This window comes from Pyrgilauda ruficollis, unplaced genomic scaffold (genome assembly GCF_017590135.1).
Source record: "Pyrgilauda ruficollis isolate IOZ18807 unplaced genomic scaffold, ASM1759013v1 scaffold2, whole genome shotgun sequence".
NCBI lineage: Eukaryota > Metazoa > Chordata > Aves > Passeriformes > Passeridae > Pyrgilauda > Pyrgilauda ruficollis.
Genome location: NW_024519206.1, coordinates 18187822 through 18203290, shown reverse-complemented (window position 1 = coordinate 18203290; position 15469 = coordinate 18187822). Strand labels below are relative to the sequence as shown.

Sequence of the window (15469 nt, the reverse complement as noted above, 5' to 3'; positions counted from 1 at the left end):
CTGCATACGTACTGTTATACTAGCTTTACTTTTGCAAAATTACCATCTGTTTAGAAACTTCACAGTTCTACTTGGCAGATTATGTTTATAAAGGGGGTTTGTCTTTCTTTTTGGTCTTCAGGCTCTTCCTCCCCTTCCTCGAAATTTATTTGTCTTGCCAACATCTAGCTTGTAGGTTTGACTGCTTTAGGCCTGTGTGTGTTGGGAGCGGGGGGGCTGATCTCCCTTGGTTCTTCCATCAGTTGAGGCTTTGTTTGGTTTCTTCCTCACTTGTTTAATAAATAAGAGCACACTGTTATATTTAACAGTGGAAATATGCTGACAGAGAAGAAAGAGGCTGTGGTTATCTGCCTTTTCACATTGGCAGCCAAGTCACTGAAAAGGAAAGAAACTACGTCATAGTTTCTTATCTTCAGTTGAAGTATAGAGGCCTCATCATTACTTAATTCAGAAAAGCAAACACAAATCTCTTTTTCTGACTTCCTTATGGGAAATTAAGAGAATTCACATGGTGATAATTCTGTCACAGGTCATCTTCCAAATGTGCTTAGAAATCAGAAGTAAAATAATAGCTGTAATTGTTTTTCCAGTTCTCATTTCTCTGACAGGAGTGACAGCATGTCAGACACAAGATCTTTAGATTCCAGGAGAAGGCAAATAAATGAAGCTCAAGTACATGATGCTATTACCATCATCACTAGTAAGGCTTTCTACTAGAATCTCCAAGTCATGTTCTAATCAGTTTTGTTCCTCATGCGGGTGTTTCTCATAGAGAAAAAAATCTGAAAGGGATGATTTCCCAGTTAATCCATAAGTCTTTCCAGAGAGTGGTAAACACTAACAACTAAGGTATTTTTCTTTTCTGGGGTTTCCCTGCTTTTTTAGTTCAAGAAATCATCTGACCACAGAAAGACACTTTTTTCCTTAGATTTGCTTTTGAAGACATTCTCAGACTATGACTTCAGGGCTGCAACAGGACCGATTTCTGTCTTGGGAGACAAGAGTCAATGAAACCCTGACAAGGAAGTCAGCTTCCTGGTATTAAGGAAAAAATTAAAAAAAAACAAACCCAAATCTTCCTGGTCCATTCCACTATAGGATGTGGTCTGTATCACTTCTCTAGTAATTCAGAATATTGCAGTCTGAATACATTTTACACATCTGTATGATTGAGTTTGGTTTGCCTTCTGTGAGCGTGAGGAGCTGTGTTAATTTTCTAATAGGTGGCTTTTTTCTGTTTACATTCCCCTGTTATTTTCCTTGTGTTATTCAGACTTTTATTTTTTAGTTTTCATAAATAGCTGGAAGGTTACTGGACTTAATGTGAGTTACTGTAAAAGGAGGGAAAAGAGACACACCTTTGGTCTACCACTTAATTTTAATCAGCCAGTCATCAGTTCATAGTAAGTCAACTAGAGAATGGCTTCTCTTAATAATGTTTTTTTTTAATTTTGTCATCAGTTGAAGAGCAGTGTTTGTTTTCCCGTCTTTGAACTGTTGAATAATGAGTTCCATAGGAAGGGCTGGGAAGTGAGCTGTGTCACAGCTAAAAATTAACACTGTTAATTCACCAGCATCACTGAGGTTTCATTATGTCTGTGAACAACAGCAAAGAAGTCTGTTTTAAGAGGTCTTTTGGACCTATTTGTACTTTAAAACTGAGCAAAATAACATTTACAACAGCTTTCCTCTTACAGTAATTACTTCCTGAAAATAGCGATTCAGAGACGTTTGCATATTTGCTCTCTAGTAGTAATTTGAACTTTTTTTTTGCATTAGAGCTGCATTGGAATTTAGTTTTAAAAATTGATTTTAATTTCTTCATGTACAAATATGGTTGACTTCATATTTAGAACATTTGCATGATAGAATTTTTGCCTTTCTAAATACAGTTATTTTGAAATAGTCATGCTTAGATGTTGAACTCATATATTGCTCATCTTTTTCATATGAAACAGATGTGAGACAACTGTATGTAATCTTCTTGCATTCTTTTTTCTGTAGATAATGTCGATTAGATTTTTATGATCACAGTATTAAGTGTAGTTGGCTAGAAAAAGCACATGATCTGTAGGGAAGGTGTAATTATAAATACCTTAACTTGAGTGCATGAGGTTTTATTCCAAACTACTCAAGACTGACTCCCCTGTAGTCTTTCAGAGGAGACAAGTGGTCCATCTGCCTCACTAACATCAGGAAGAGCACTGTGTTTTTAAGGATCCCCTCGGTAGCTTCGTAACAATGAATTTCTCTGTCTTACAATCTGAAAAGTACTTCTAGGTAGTTGACCTTGAGTTTGCATCTACTGAACTGGAGAAGAGAGGAAGTAAGTTCTTTTTATTAACGTGAGATTGGAATAGAAGTGTTTCACTATTAAAGAAAATGAATTCTTCGGTTTAGAGTTTCTCTATAAATAGCAGATTGATGGATATATATAATGAAGGCAGTCTCATGTGGAAATGCTTGCTCAGGTCTGAAAACCTGTAAGCAGTATTGTCTTGTGAGAGCAGCAGTCTGTCCAGCTTCAAGACCAACAGAAAGGAAAACTATTCACACATGGTTTAGGATCAGACAAATATTCCTGTGTCAGTGCCAAAACTTGTGAGCCTTAACTGTGACTGATCTGTGAAATTTTGAAGGCAAACCTTTTAGAAGAATCAGTATCATTTTAGGACTGAAATAATAAATATTTCTGCTAATATGTAGAATCATTATTTTCTGTCCTCCTTTATTGTCTCTCCATTTTTTATTCTAGTCTCTGCTTGCTTGCTCTTGCTCACAGTGCTTTTCCAGGAAGTGCAGAACGCTGCATTATGGCTCATCTTTCATCAGTTAAAAACATTCTGAATTACCTGTATTGCTACAGAGAAGGGGAAAAATGAAGAAGTTTATATGTCTAAACTTCAGTATTAGACTGCTCTTCTGCAACAACTGTTTAATATTTCTTTCTGGTTCTACAAACATCAACTCCTAAGCAGTTAAATACTTAGATCAGCTGATTTCATAGGTGGTTGTTGGTATGATTCTTGTGAATAACATATAAATCTTGGAGCAGAAGAGTAGAACGTGTTTTTTGTTGTTGGGTTTTTTTTTTGTTGTGTTGGCTTGTACATGTTAGGATTTACAAAGGAAGTGACAGCCTGTTAACTTGATTTTGCTTCAGGAAAAACTACCCACACCACTTAGATCCCTTACGAACTGTAAGAATGAAAGTTAGTGGTAAAGGCTTCGACCTGCATGTTTTTGTTGATATGGTGACTTTTTGGAAGAGCTTTTTGAAAACAAATATGGGGAGGAAATAAATGGAATTCAGTTGTCATTTGAAATGCTTAAAAAAAAGTCAAAATTGAGAAATTATAAACGTGGGGGTATGCAAGTAGTTATGTGGCAGTAGTTATGATAGAGCAGTAGTGTGAAGATAGCCAGAGAGGGTTTCAATTATATCTTGACTAGAGAGATACTTGACCTAAATACAAACTTTCTCCATGTAATACAATATTTAGGCTTCAGTCTTTATCTAGATGTGGTTTTGGAGGCATGTGAAAGCATGTTCTGTCACCACAACTGAAAGGTCTAGTGTAGACAAGCAAGAAGACCAAATGCACTTCTAGTGCACTTAAACTGAACAAGCAAAAGATCTGTAATTCAAAAGGTGGGATTTGGGCTTGGTTATGCATGCCTAGACCAGCTTTTAAATGTTAATTGGGTAGAGAGAACCATGATGCAACATGGAATTCAGTGTGTATGTACGCTTGGGTTACTTGCTTTTTGCACCCTTTACTGAACCTGCAATTCAGTGCTCTGGCGATGTAGCAAGATACATAACATGGCTTTGTTTTGATGCAAGTGTAGAGGGAAGCTGAACTTGAAAAACTTTATTGTGTGTGCTGTTTAGCTCAAGCGTATATTCCATACGGTAACACGTGGTTGGATGAATAGTGGGACCTTTGGTCTGTTGTTTGAAAGCATGGTTTGCAAGCTATCCTTCTTGCAGTACACTACTTACTTTTACAGCTTAGTTAACTTAGCTGACTACATTCCTTGTATTTGTAGCCTGAGGCTTGCTGACACGTTTTACAATGGCAGTAACTGATACGTGCCAGACTAGAGGTGTTTGCATTTGGTGTCCAGGACTTCTTAGTATGGTGAAGATGCTACATACTAACTACGGAATCAGTTATGATTAAAATGCCAGCAGCTATCTTTTCTGCAATTAAAGTAGCTGATGTTTTCTGGTGACTGTTTTGCAAATGGCCATCATTTGGGGCAATACCTAATTTTTTTAATTATGTCATTTTTTTGACAATACAGTGACTTGTTAATGTTGCATTTATGATACTAATGTAGGACACTTACTGAATAACGTGCACTTTTGCATTAAGCAAGCTGCCACATTGAGTTTTGGTAGTGTTGCACACTCAGTTCATTTCCTGCACCATTTTGAACTTATCTCCTTCGTTTTAATTTAGGGCTATTGGCATCTCCACAGTCGGCACCTGGAAATTTGGACACTGGGAAAAGTGGAGATGTTAAAGGTACTGGGACAGGAGGAAGTAGAGAAAACAGCACTGTTGATTTTAGTAAGGTAAGTAACATTAAATATCTTAGTGTTTAGCATCAGTTAACTATGTAACAAAAATTGTGCTGATTGTAACTTCCCCCTTAGTTACAACTAAGACGTGTACCGTGTACACATGAAATAGGTACTGAGAGATAACTTGTGTCACAATATGATATAGGCTAAATGTGTCCTATGTTTTAAAATTCTTCCCAGTGGAATACTTCTCAGTATTTTGGTAACATAAGAGTGCAGCTGCTGTACTTCCTCATGCAGATGGAGATATTTGCACATCTGCTATTAAGGCTCTTATGAAAGCAGTTTTGTACATTGTGTTGTACATTAAGTTGTTTGGGTTTTTTTTTTTTTCATGAAGAGGGTTTTTAAGAAAAATTTGCTTTATATGTGTAATGAGTTTCCTCTACAAAAGTTGTTGTACATCTTAGTCATTAGAAATGTGCAATACCAGTTTCTGAAAGAAACCTTGTAAAAAATCTACTGTAAGTCTCATATTTCTTTCATAATCTAAATTTGCTGGGCAAATTCCATTGTGGCTGTTACTGTAAAGTTCAGTCAGAAGTGTCATCTATACTGTGAAACACTGTAAGAAAATTGTTTTGCCGAGTTAAATAATTTTGTTTAAGGAAAGCTAACTTACACTGTAGTTCTGATCTAATCATGGCAGGTGCCATATATTCCTGCTCCTCTGTCACAGTTTTTATATTTTTGCTTGGCCTGTCCTTGTGTACACCTGCCTTGTCTCCTGTTGGACAGGAGTCAGCCTCCTGGCACTGTAGTTGTGGCACACTTGGTGTGGGACTCAAGAGGCCATCTGTAAGTTCTCTAGCTAGCAGTGTCACTGGTGCTTGTGTGTGTGTGTATGTGAACACAGAGTTCATGTGCTGTACCATTTTCTAATGCACTTCTATAATTATGTACAGAAATGAAGTTGAAGATTTTCACCTATTTTATGCTTTATGATTTGTATGAACATACAAATTATTTTGCAAAATTATGACATATTTGAAATAGATGGCTGTGAAATAACTTACTGCATTCTAGAAACCATGTGTAATTACATGAACTCTCCTTACTTAATTGTGCATAGATTTTGTTATTTCATGTCCTATCACGGAATGTTTGTCATGATAATATTAGAAAGGTGATTATGCAGTTTGGAGTCTTCTAGAGTATACTAGGTGTTAGTAATTCTAACTGATAGAAAATAGTTTATTATTATTTGGCTGGCTGGCTGACATTTTTCTAAATGTGTTTGTCTTTTCTGTATTGTGGGATATTTAATTTGCTTTTTAATTTTTCTTTGTAGCATAAATGTCATGTAAATTCTGATAAACATAATTATGTTATGGAATTTCTGCTAAGAAATATAAGGGATTAAACACTTGTTTCATCTTTGTATGAATAGGTTGATATGAACTTCATGAGGAAAATTCCTTCAGGAGCAGAAGCATCAAATGTGTTAGTGGGAGAAGTAGATTTTTTAGAAAGACCTATTATTGCTTTTGTGAGGCTCTCCCCTGCTGTGCTTCTCTCGGGTCTCACAGAGGTTCCGGTTCCTACACGGTAAATAAATGCCTGGAAAGTCTGGCTTTACTTATGCAATAAGATAATAATACTTAAGATCTCAAATAGCTGTAAATTTTTATATATACTGTATTAAGCTCAAAAAATGTAGAGTTTTATTTAACATTATGTCAGTCATTTGCTGCAAAATTTAAAAGAATGAGATCTGCCACAAAATTCTCTGAATGCATTATGTATCTTTTTATGTATCTCTGTATACGCACACATATACGTATATACATCTGCATACATGTAAAGATGCTGTCTTAAGCAAGTGCAGGATTTGAAACTGAAAGCTGATTTGGAGTAAAAGCAATGAGTCTTCCAAGTCTGTGTTGACATTTTGAAGATGGATATGAAGATGTTATAGTTCCCTTTGGTGTGACACAGCTTGTCAGTGGGGAAGAGCACACTAAGTCTGAAGTTCTGTCTAATCTGAACATCTGCTCTTTTTGTACAAATGCTCTGCATATGAATGACTTAGGTGGTGAAAAACCAATTTTTTATTGTATGCCCAAATCTACATGATTTGCATTGGAGTAGTCAATCTGCAGCTAATACATAGAAGCAGTTTTCAGTCTGCAATGTGCTATCCAACCTGGTGCAGTCACCCCTGCTCCCCCAAACCCAAGAATCTCACAAGTATATTGTGGGTATGTTTACCACAGATGTTCCAAATATCAAAATACAGGTCTCATGATGAAGGTAGAAGATCATTTCATCAATCATCATAGATGACACTTCATTTTCTGTGCATATTGATGTAGTGGGCTGTTCTGTGGTGTTTGGCATACATTTGTATTTATGTTTTTTGGTGGACTTTTAATGTTTTAAAATTATCAAAGTGTTTGTTTATCTTAGTGATTTTCAGCTTATGCACTCTTATTGAAGGGCAAAAATACATATATGTGAGAATTTTTGGAGAGTAGTTGACAGGAGTGCTAATAATGTTTTTTGGGAAATTCCAAAATTTCTGCATACTGATTACTGTAGCTAAAATTATTCTGTCCTAAGTTTTTTCAGAATGGTATAGACTTGCAGATCTGGAATAGCATACTTGGATTCTGAAGATGCACTCTCGGTTTCAGTTAGGGTAGTAAACTTGCAAAGGAGACAGAAGTGAGCTTTTTGTACAATGAGTTGAAAGAAAGTGCTGCTTTTTTCAGATGTCTTGTGTTTGGGAATGTAATTTTCATTAAAAACAGAAGGTTGTGAAACAAATTGCTGAGGTTCGCTCTTTGGTTTGTATCCTTTTGAATTTATAAAATGTTATTCCTGTTGAAGGTTTAGGTGAGTTTTATGTTAGGCACTGTTACTGCACAAGGATTTGCCAATATATGCTGTGACGCAATCCCCAGAATGTCATTTGGTTTTATAGCTGTTCAAATACCCAAGTTCCCTTCCTTTCCACTGACACAAGACTAGGATATGACTATGAGTATGCCCAAGTGTACTGCAAGAAGTACAGTAGGTGCATCCTCTGTGTGCCATGCCCAGTCACAGCAGGTGAGGGGGTTGAACTCCCATGAAAAGGTGATCATCAGGGGGCGTAGGACAGGCCATAGAGCTCCTAGGCCACTTAAGAGGTCTTTGCTACTGAATGTCAGAAAGGCTTAGAATCCAGGGGAAATATTCACTGAGCTCTAGTCTGTGGATTTCTACAATGTTTAAGGCACTGTTCAAGAAGTGGAAAAATTAGGCTTAATTAAGAAGATACCTGAGTAATTTTGGCTCAGGATTTGAGTTCCTTACAGTAATGACTTGAAGCTGAATCTTCACAGTGTTGCAGCAGTCTTTTAAGATCTGAAGCGGTGAAAATGATATTTTTACTTCCGCTAAAGTACCAATAAATTTTCTTCAAACATTAATTTGAAAGACCTCCTCTTGGATATATGCTGATGAGTCAGCCATACTCATCTGTATTACTTTCTCCACAGGTTTTTGTTTTTGTTGCTGGGACCAGCAGGAAAAGCTCCACAGTACCATGAAATTGGACGATCAATAGCAACACTTATGACAGATGACGTGAGTGATCTGTTTTCAATGCTTGTAGTTAAAGTCTAGATTGATGTATTTACCCACTGATTTCAGTAAATGATTTGGAGTTGTAGGCTAAAGAAAAAAAACGTCAAACTAGTTAAATGAATAACTGTAAACTTAATTATTTTTTGTGTTAGTGAAGTAGATAACGGTAAATTAACTTCCCTCCTTGTCTGTCTTGAAGAAATCCTAAATGTATTTCTGAGAAAAAATTTGGCTTTGATGTATAGACTTCATTTTTTTTCTTAAATTGGTTAACAGAACTATTAAATAGAACTGCATTTGAAATGAGTCACTTTATGTCAGAAAGGACAGAAGCAGTTGTGCAGGTGCTCAGGATACAAAGTTTTAAAAATGCATGCAATTGAGTTATCATAGACTTTTTTTTTAATCTAAGCAAGGTCAAATAAATAAAATAATAATTCTAATAGCCTTTTGAAGTCATATGCTTAGAGCCCTATTGGTTTTAAAGACCAGAGAAGGGAACCAAGACTTTTTAAGAGTGTTGCTGTCTTACTGAGCAAAATTAGGATGTTTTAATTTTGACTTCACATTGAGCGCCACCTACTGAATTGCTGATAATTTTTAAGTTTATCTAGCAAAAATGCAAGTACTTTCTATTATAGAACAATTTGAAGTTTGGTAATGTAAACTAGAAATTTGTCATTTTGCAACTGGTAACAAGTCTGCGTATGCAGTTTTTGTTCAGTGTGAGAATTGAATGTTAAAACCTTAGTTGCAGCTTCTGATCTTTTTTAGATAGGCTGATCTGATTTTTAGGAATATTCTAGATCACTGAAATGGAAAAAAGTGTCATTTATTTGTTAGTCTGAAAAGACCTGAGTAGACTTCAGAGATCTATTTTAAGATTAGAATATTTAATGATCAGATTTAATGGTATTTGGAGAAAAACAGATCAGGTTTCAAATGTACAGAACAATTTAGGATCATCTTCTGCAAGCAGTTTTTTATAGCAAAATAGCATTTTTTTTCTCAGTGTGTATAAAATGTGTCTTGGAGTTCATCTTGTAGTAGTCTAAAAGGGTATAGGTTTTTTTAGTAGGATTGCTTTCATGTGCTTTTTGAGTAGCCTTCTGAATTTAATTAAGGTAGATGTATAAAGATTCATTCTTAATAAAAAACTTGTGGTTTGGTTTGAAGCTTATTTGAAGTATTTTTTTGTCATGATTTAGCACACCATAGTGGTACAGTGGCTGTAGGGCAGAATCATTCAGACAATAGTACATGAAGTTGATGTCCTGAGTATTGAAGATTAACTTTTCATTTAATTTTAAAAATTAACTCAATATTAGTTTTGAGTTTGAGGATAAAACTTCCATGTCTTATGGTCCATGGGAATGTGCATACTAGTAGCTTCTAATTTAAAAGTATGTAAGTGGAGTAAAAGCCAAACTTTTGAGGACCTACAAAATATTTTCCATGCCTTTTAATCAAGAATAATAATTATATAATGATAATCAGTTTCTCTTTCAGAAAAATAAAATAAAAATGAGTGTTGAGTACTTTCTTCTTGTAGGTTTTCCATGATGTTGCCTATAAAGCAAAAGACCGAAATGATTTGTTGTCAGGAATTGATGAGTTTTTAGACCAAGTGACAGTCCTGCCTCCAGGAGAGTGGGATCCATCTATACGAATTGAGCCACCAAAAAGCGTTCCTTCCCAGGTAATAGGGAAAAAAAGGTCCACTCTGACTTGTAGTGAGGGGGCCTAAACTGAGCACAGGGTTTGAGCTGCTGAGTACAGAGGACAATCACTGCCCTCATCCTGCTGGCTACACTCTGCTTGACACATGTCAAGATCTCATTGGCCTTTCTGGCCACCTGGCCACACTGCTGGCTCCTATCTGGATGTCTGTAAGGCATCAGGAAAGTCCCCACATCCATTTTGCAAGAAAAAGTAGATTGTCCATTTAAGTTATCAAAAAAAAAAAAAAAAATTAAGAAGTGGGGAAAGGCATTAATCAGTTTTCTGCTATGCTGTTAAGTTAATTTTGTTTACAATATTTCCTTTTGAAATGCTGACATGAGTTCATATGAGAACTGGAAGGATTGGTGAGAAATTGTACTTGAGTTCATGTTACCAAATTCTATGAGAAGTCTAGCAATGGTCAGCAAGAGTATTTTAATTATTGTAAGAACTTCTGTTTGCATGCAGCATTCATTACAATGTTCAATGTGTTTTGTGTAGCATATATTGTTAAAAGAATGTTTATGAAATAGATAAAAATCAATCATATTGCTCAGTTGTGGTGATGCAGGCTTAGAATGAGAGCTAAGGAAAGTGGGTCCTTGGAGGGATTTTCTTCCCCTCCTTCCTCTTTACAACTTACAGGAATTTGGGCCTCCAGGATCAAAAGCTGGGGAGAGACCAGAGCTTTTGGTTCAGAAGATTGACATTGGTGTTGAGTCCTGTGGTGGTTTGACAGAGAGGGTGGAATAGAATGGGGTAACAGCAGTGCAGTCTGTTCATGACTAGCCTGAGGTTACCATGTAACTTGCTTCCAAAATAAGCTGGGCTCAGGGTTTTTTGGAAGGCAGGCTCAGCTGAAAAATTTATGAGGAGCTAGTAAGCAGCTTGCTCAGCAGGGGAATTACTTCTCATTTATATTTCAACTAAATACTGTCTGTATGATAAAAAGAGGTCAGTTCCTGATGCATGTTAAACGTTTCTGCTCTGGAAATGACTGAAGAAAAAAAGTATCTAAAGATTGATCACGGTTGAGCTTCTACTGTATGTTGAAAATCTAGGCTTTGTTTCATTGTGTCTCAGGAATCTATTTCTTGTAGGTACAGGGAAGTTTAACACTCTTGTGCAAGGTACTAGTAAGGTCTTCTGGGTGATGTTGTACGGTTCTAGTCATCTGTACTCAACAAAAGATCAGTTTGGAAAATGGGGGACTGCTGATGAGCTGGGAGTGTGAAAAAGGGTGTGGAAGGCATAGAATTTGTGCATGCTCTGTTTTAATTATACCTTTTAGTATAAAAACAGTCTCAAAGTATTTTTTTCCATTTTTCCTTTTTTCCTCCCCCTGTCTCTCTTCTGTAGGAGAAAAGGAAGGCACCTAAATTTCCAAATGGATCTACTCCTACAGGAGAGGGTCTTAAAGAAGAAGGCCATCATGCTGGACCTGAACTTCAGAGAACTGGAAGGTGTGTTCACTTCCCTAAATGCTAACTTCCATAAAGAAATAAAAGTGATAAATCTTCGTCTTAATGATTGACATTTAAACATTAAAAAATCACGGTACAAGTGTCAGAGCGCATCCTTTGTCCTTTTCAAGTGTTGGATTCTTGCCTGTAAGTGCCAATCTGCTTAAAGTATTTTCAAGCCTCTGGCAATGTTTCTCAACACATTTGCAAAGGATTTCACATAAGATGCTGCCTAATTTAACTAATTGACTTTTAAAAGTTGGGTTTTAAATTTTAATCTTTAGGAGCATGCAATTATCATAAATACAGCAGGAATATGCAATTTTCAGTGTTGGGCTAGGTACTAAAAAATCCCATGATGTGAATCTCTTTTATTAAGGGTATATGAAATGGAACAATAAGTAATGAAAAGTGGCAAAAAAGTAGTTTGGTATTGGTTAGCTTTGGATTTTCGTCAGGTTTCTTATACAGATAAAATAAAATTGAAGGAATTCCTTTCAGTTATTGTTATTCTCTGTTAATTCTAAAATATTTGCTAAAGAAGTCCTCCAGCATTGGAAATACCTGGTTATGATTAAACTTCAATATCTGAAATGAGAGTAGAGATTAAATCAACTGAAAACTTTTGGAATATATGTAGTGTTTTTTTTTCCCAGAATAATAAACTTCCAAATCAAATGCATTTTTTTCATACATTTGCAAGAAAGACTTTACAACATTTGTGTTGATTTTTACCATTGTGGCTTTTTTATAATTACCTTTTACTGTTTTTGTAGACGGTATGTGGAGCTGAAAAGTTTATTTCTGCTCACAAAATTATCTGTAGATAAGGCTTTTCTTTTTTATTAGGAGTGTTTGGGGTTTTTTTAATAATTAAAAATAAAATAAATTTTTCTAAATGCAAATTAATGTCTATTATTTTGGAGTCTTTAAGATTTTTTTAAAATTTATTTTTAAATTCTTGATAATACCTTACCCAGTTGAACTAAGTAGAATATCTGTGTTCTTCAGATAGGATCACTGTTAAAAATGATAGACCTAAATTTATTTATTGACCTAATAATATGTGTGTAGTGAATTCAAATAAAATGCTACAACTCTATGTTGGAGTAGTAATATTGAAACATGATAATGCAGTGATCTTGGTTGAGGTTTAGCATATTTCTCTGTTCCTTGTTTGGAATATCATAAGTCAGATTTGACTTAAAGCATCATTTAGGTGAAATTGTTTGCAAAGTTATTTTTTCAGTATCTAGCCCATATGTTAGAAGAAACAATCAGCTTTTAAAAATGTGGGTAACCTGCTTGATTATATTTGGAATACTGCTGAGTTGGAATAGATAAGATTCTCATTGACGTTTTTAACTGTTATGCTTTAATCTGGATTATGACATAGCTAATTTGTGCCGGCAATAGGCACTGGCAGTCATGTGTAGCCCATAGTTTTAAACTAGCTAGAATCCTTTAGTGTACAGTTTGACGAGTTTCATCTCACCTATTTAGGCTTTTTGGTGGTTTGATACTTGACATCAAAAGGAAAGCACCTTTTTTCTTGAGTGACTTCAAGGATGCATTAAGCCTGCAGTGCCTGGCCTCGATTCTTTTCCTATACTGTGCCTGTATGTCTCCTGTAATCACTTTTGGAGGGCTCCTGGGAGAAGCTACACAAGGCAGAATAGTGAGTACAAAGAATGGTAGCGGCCAGGCTTTTAGACCTTCAGAGGCAAGTCACTGTGTGCATTTGTCTCATTTATTTATACTTGTATTTGAAGAATTTACCCACAGCACTTGATTAGCCTGCCCCAAAGCAGATCTTCCCCAAAAGGTAATTGCTATGGAAAATGTGGGGAACCTATGTGAACAGGAGAAGATGCACAGGGGAGGTAAAATGTTTACCCTGCCTTATTGGATGAATGGCTCCATGAATTGAGAAAAGGCTTGCATTGCCTTCTTTTTGGCTGCTTAAGAGTAATAAATAGCAGTAAAGGTGCACCATCCCACTGGGCCTACTTTAGGCAAAGTCAGAGGCTCAAGGTGGATAGCCAAGAATATTTCCAGGCCTTGAGTAGTAGGCCTACGAGGATGATAATGCCTGCAGTGTGTGGCCAGCAGTCCATTTGTGAAACTGACAGGATGTGTTTGTGCTTGCACTAATACATATGTTGCTCACAATAAAATAAAGTGTTTGAGGTTTATCAGCAGAAAATACTCTTCATTGTAAATGATTCTAATGTTAAATCACATGCATACAAAATTTTGGTAGTGTTATGTTGGGCAGTAGATAATACCAGCATCTTTTCACCTATTTTCAGAATATCATTGCACATCAGTTTTTGAAGCAGGGAAGTATTATTTAATATCAGCAGTGTTAGTAACTTAGTGTCAATTGGCTTGTGAGTAAACTAGTTTGAAGTGTATTTTCTGTTTTTAAATCTATCACAAAGAAACAAGGCACTGTCCTTTTGTGGGAGGGAAGGGTGTATTCAGACATGTCTTTACAAATGCTAAGATGCTATTGAAACTTATAATGTTACAAAATTCTTCTTCATACTTAATGAAAATTTTAAGCTTGTACTATATTAAAATTTAGTTAACTATTTTTTATCTTTCAATTATTGCTGTTGATTCAAATATTTTGTTAAGTGATGTAGAACTTCAAGCTGATACAAAATACAGAAATCAATTATGTCTTTTCTGTGTGTTGGTTTTTCCACTGTAAATGTAGGAATGATTACTAAAATAATAATGTAACATTTGAATGTACAACATGTATAATAATGAAACTACCCTCCTTTCAAAGCTTGATTCTCAAACACCTTCTTTCTTTTAGCTATCTGGAATTGTTTGCGGGTTTGTTCCTGCCTTCAGATACTTGGTGTGCATCATTGAATAAAACATTTAGTTACTGCACACACATGTTCAAGCACAGTAGCTGACATTGTAAGGTACACAGTTTGTCTTTGAAACCTTCCCTCGCATTCTCAGAGGCCATCACCTCCACAGTGCTCCTGTCCCTGCCACCCTGACTGAGAGCCCCAAGGTTAATGCATTGACTAACCAAAAACACTAATTTGAAGGTAATAGAACGAGAGAGTGGAATTATATTTTTTTTCTTAATGTTGTGAACAAAGGACTCATTTTCATTTTTAATAGCCCAGTTCAGCAAATCATTTTGACCATTTTCAGATGCTTTCCTGAATTGGAGCTCAGGTTTGAAGAATTCTGTTTTCTTAGGTTTGCATAATTTCAAAATAGCAAATGCTTTAAAGTTCCACCAGGAACACTGTAATTCCATTACAGGAATCTGTAATCCATGACTACTCATAGTGGTAGGTGGTGTAATTAACTGTTTTCGAGTAAATTTAATATAATTTTAGTATTTAAAATTCTGGCCTCTCTCTTTTGAGGTACATTGTAACTGGGTATTTTTGGCAGAAAATATTACAGGGAAACACTTAATTCAAGGACTGAAGTAGATACCTTAGTTCCTTGAAAAGAAATGCATTACCAGGTGGGACATTGGTTTACTGTTCATCTATTTTTGGTGTCATGTATACATAAACCAGTATTCTTCAGTAATTTCCCCTGCACCTTTGCCTGTCAGCTTGGTCTTTTTTTTTTTTTTCTTTTGTAATGCTTGGTTGACTGATGCAGGCTTGATACAGTACACTGTAGGTATGGTGCAATATAAATATCTGTTTTCTTTACAGAGACCATTAATTCTTTCTGTAAACAACATGTTGAGTAACTATTTTCTTTTTTGTTTGTTTGGGTTTTTTTGTTTTAGTGTAGGGGTTTTGTTTTGTTTTGTTTTTTTGTAAATTTGTAATTGTTGGTATGCTTTTCCTCCAGAGCTAGCAGGACTAGTAACTTGTTCTCATGGTTTTGGATGGCTTTATGTTCCTCAGGGGTGAAGTTTTCAAAATCTTGTCCATGGTATTGTCGCTGCAAAACCGTGTTAAGTTATTCTTGTCTCAAACATGGATATTAATTGCAATGTGTTTACATCTTGTCTTGTTACTAAGTTAATGCATCTTAAAGCTGTATTTATGAAGATATGATGGTAAAGGCTAACCTGAAAGGCAGCAAAGTTACAGCGTTTTTTTTTTCCCCCCAA

The 15469-nt window shown here is 35.7% G+C and overlaps 1 protein-coding gene across 10 annotated transcripts in view; it reads left to right on the top strand.

Moving 5' to 3' along the window:
• Positions 1–15469, top strand: part of SLC4A7 (solute carrier family 4 member 7) — a 92199-nt gene that overhangs the window by 56934 nt on the left and 19796 nt on the right. For all 10 annotated transcript variants that reach the window (XM_041466141.1, XM_041466136.1, XM_041466144.1 and 7 more), the window contains 6 exons: positions 4470–4585; positions 5985–6142; positions 8080–8167; positions 9720–9866; positions 11249–11352; positions 12856–13030. In XM_041466141.1, coding sequence (XP_041322075.1) covers positions 4470–4585; positions 5985–6142; positions 8080–8167; positions 9720–9866; positions 11249–11352; positions 12856–13030 — 788 coding nt within the window. The remainder of the gene's footprint in view (positions 1–4469; positions 4586–5984; positions 6143–8079; positions 8168–9719; positions 9867–11248; positions 11353–12855; positions 13031–15469) is intronic.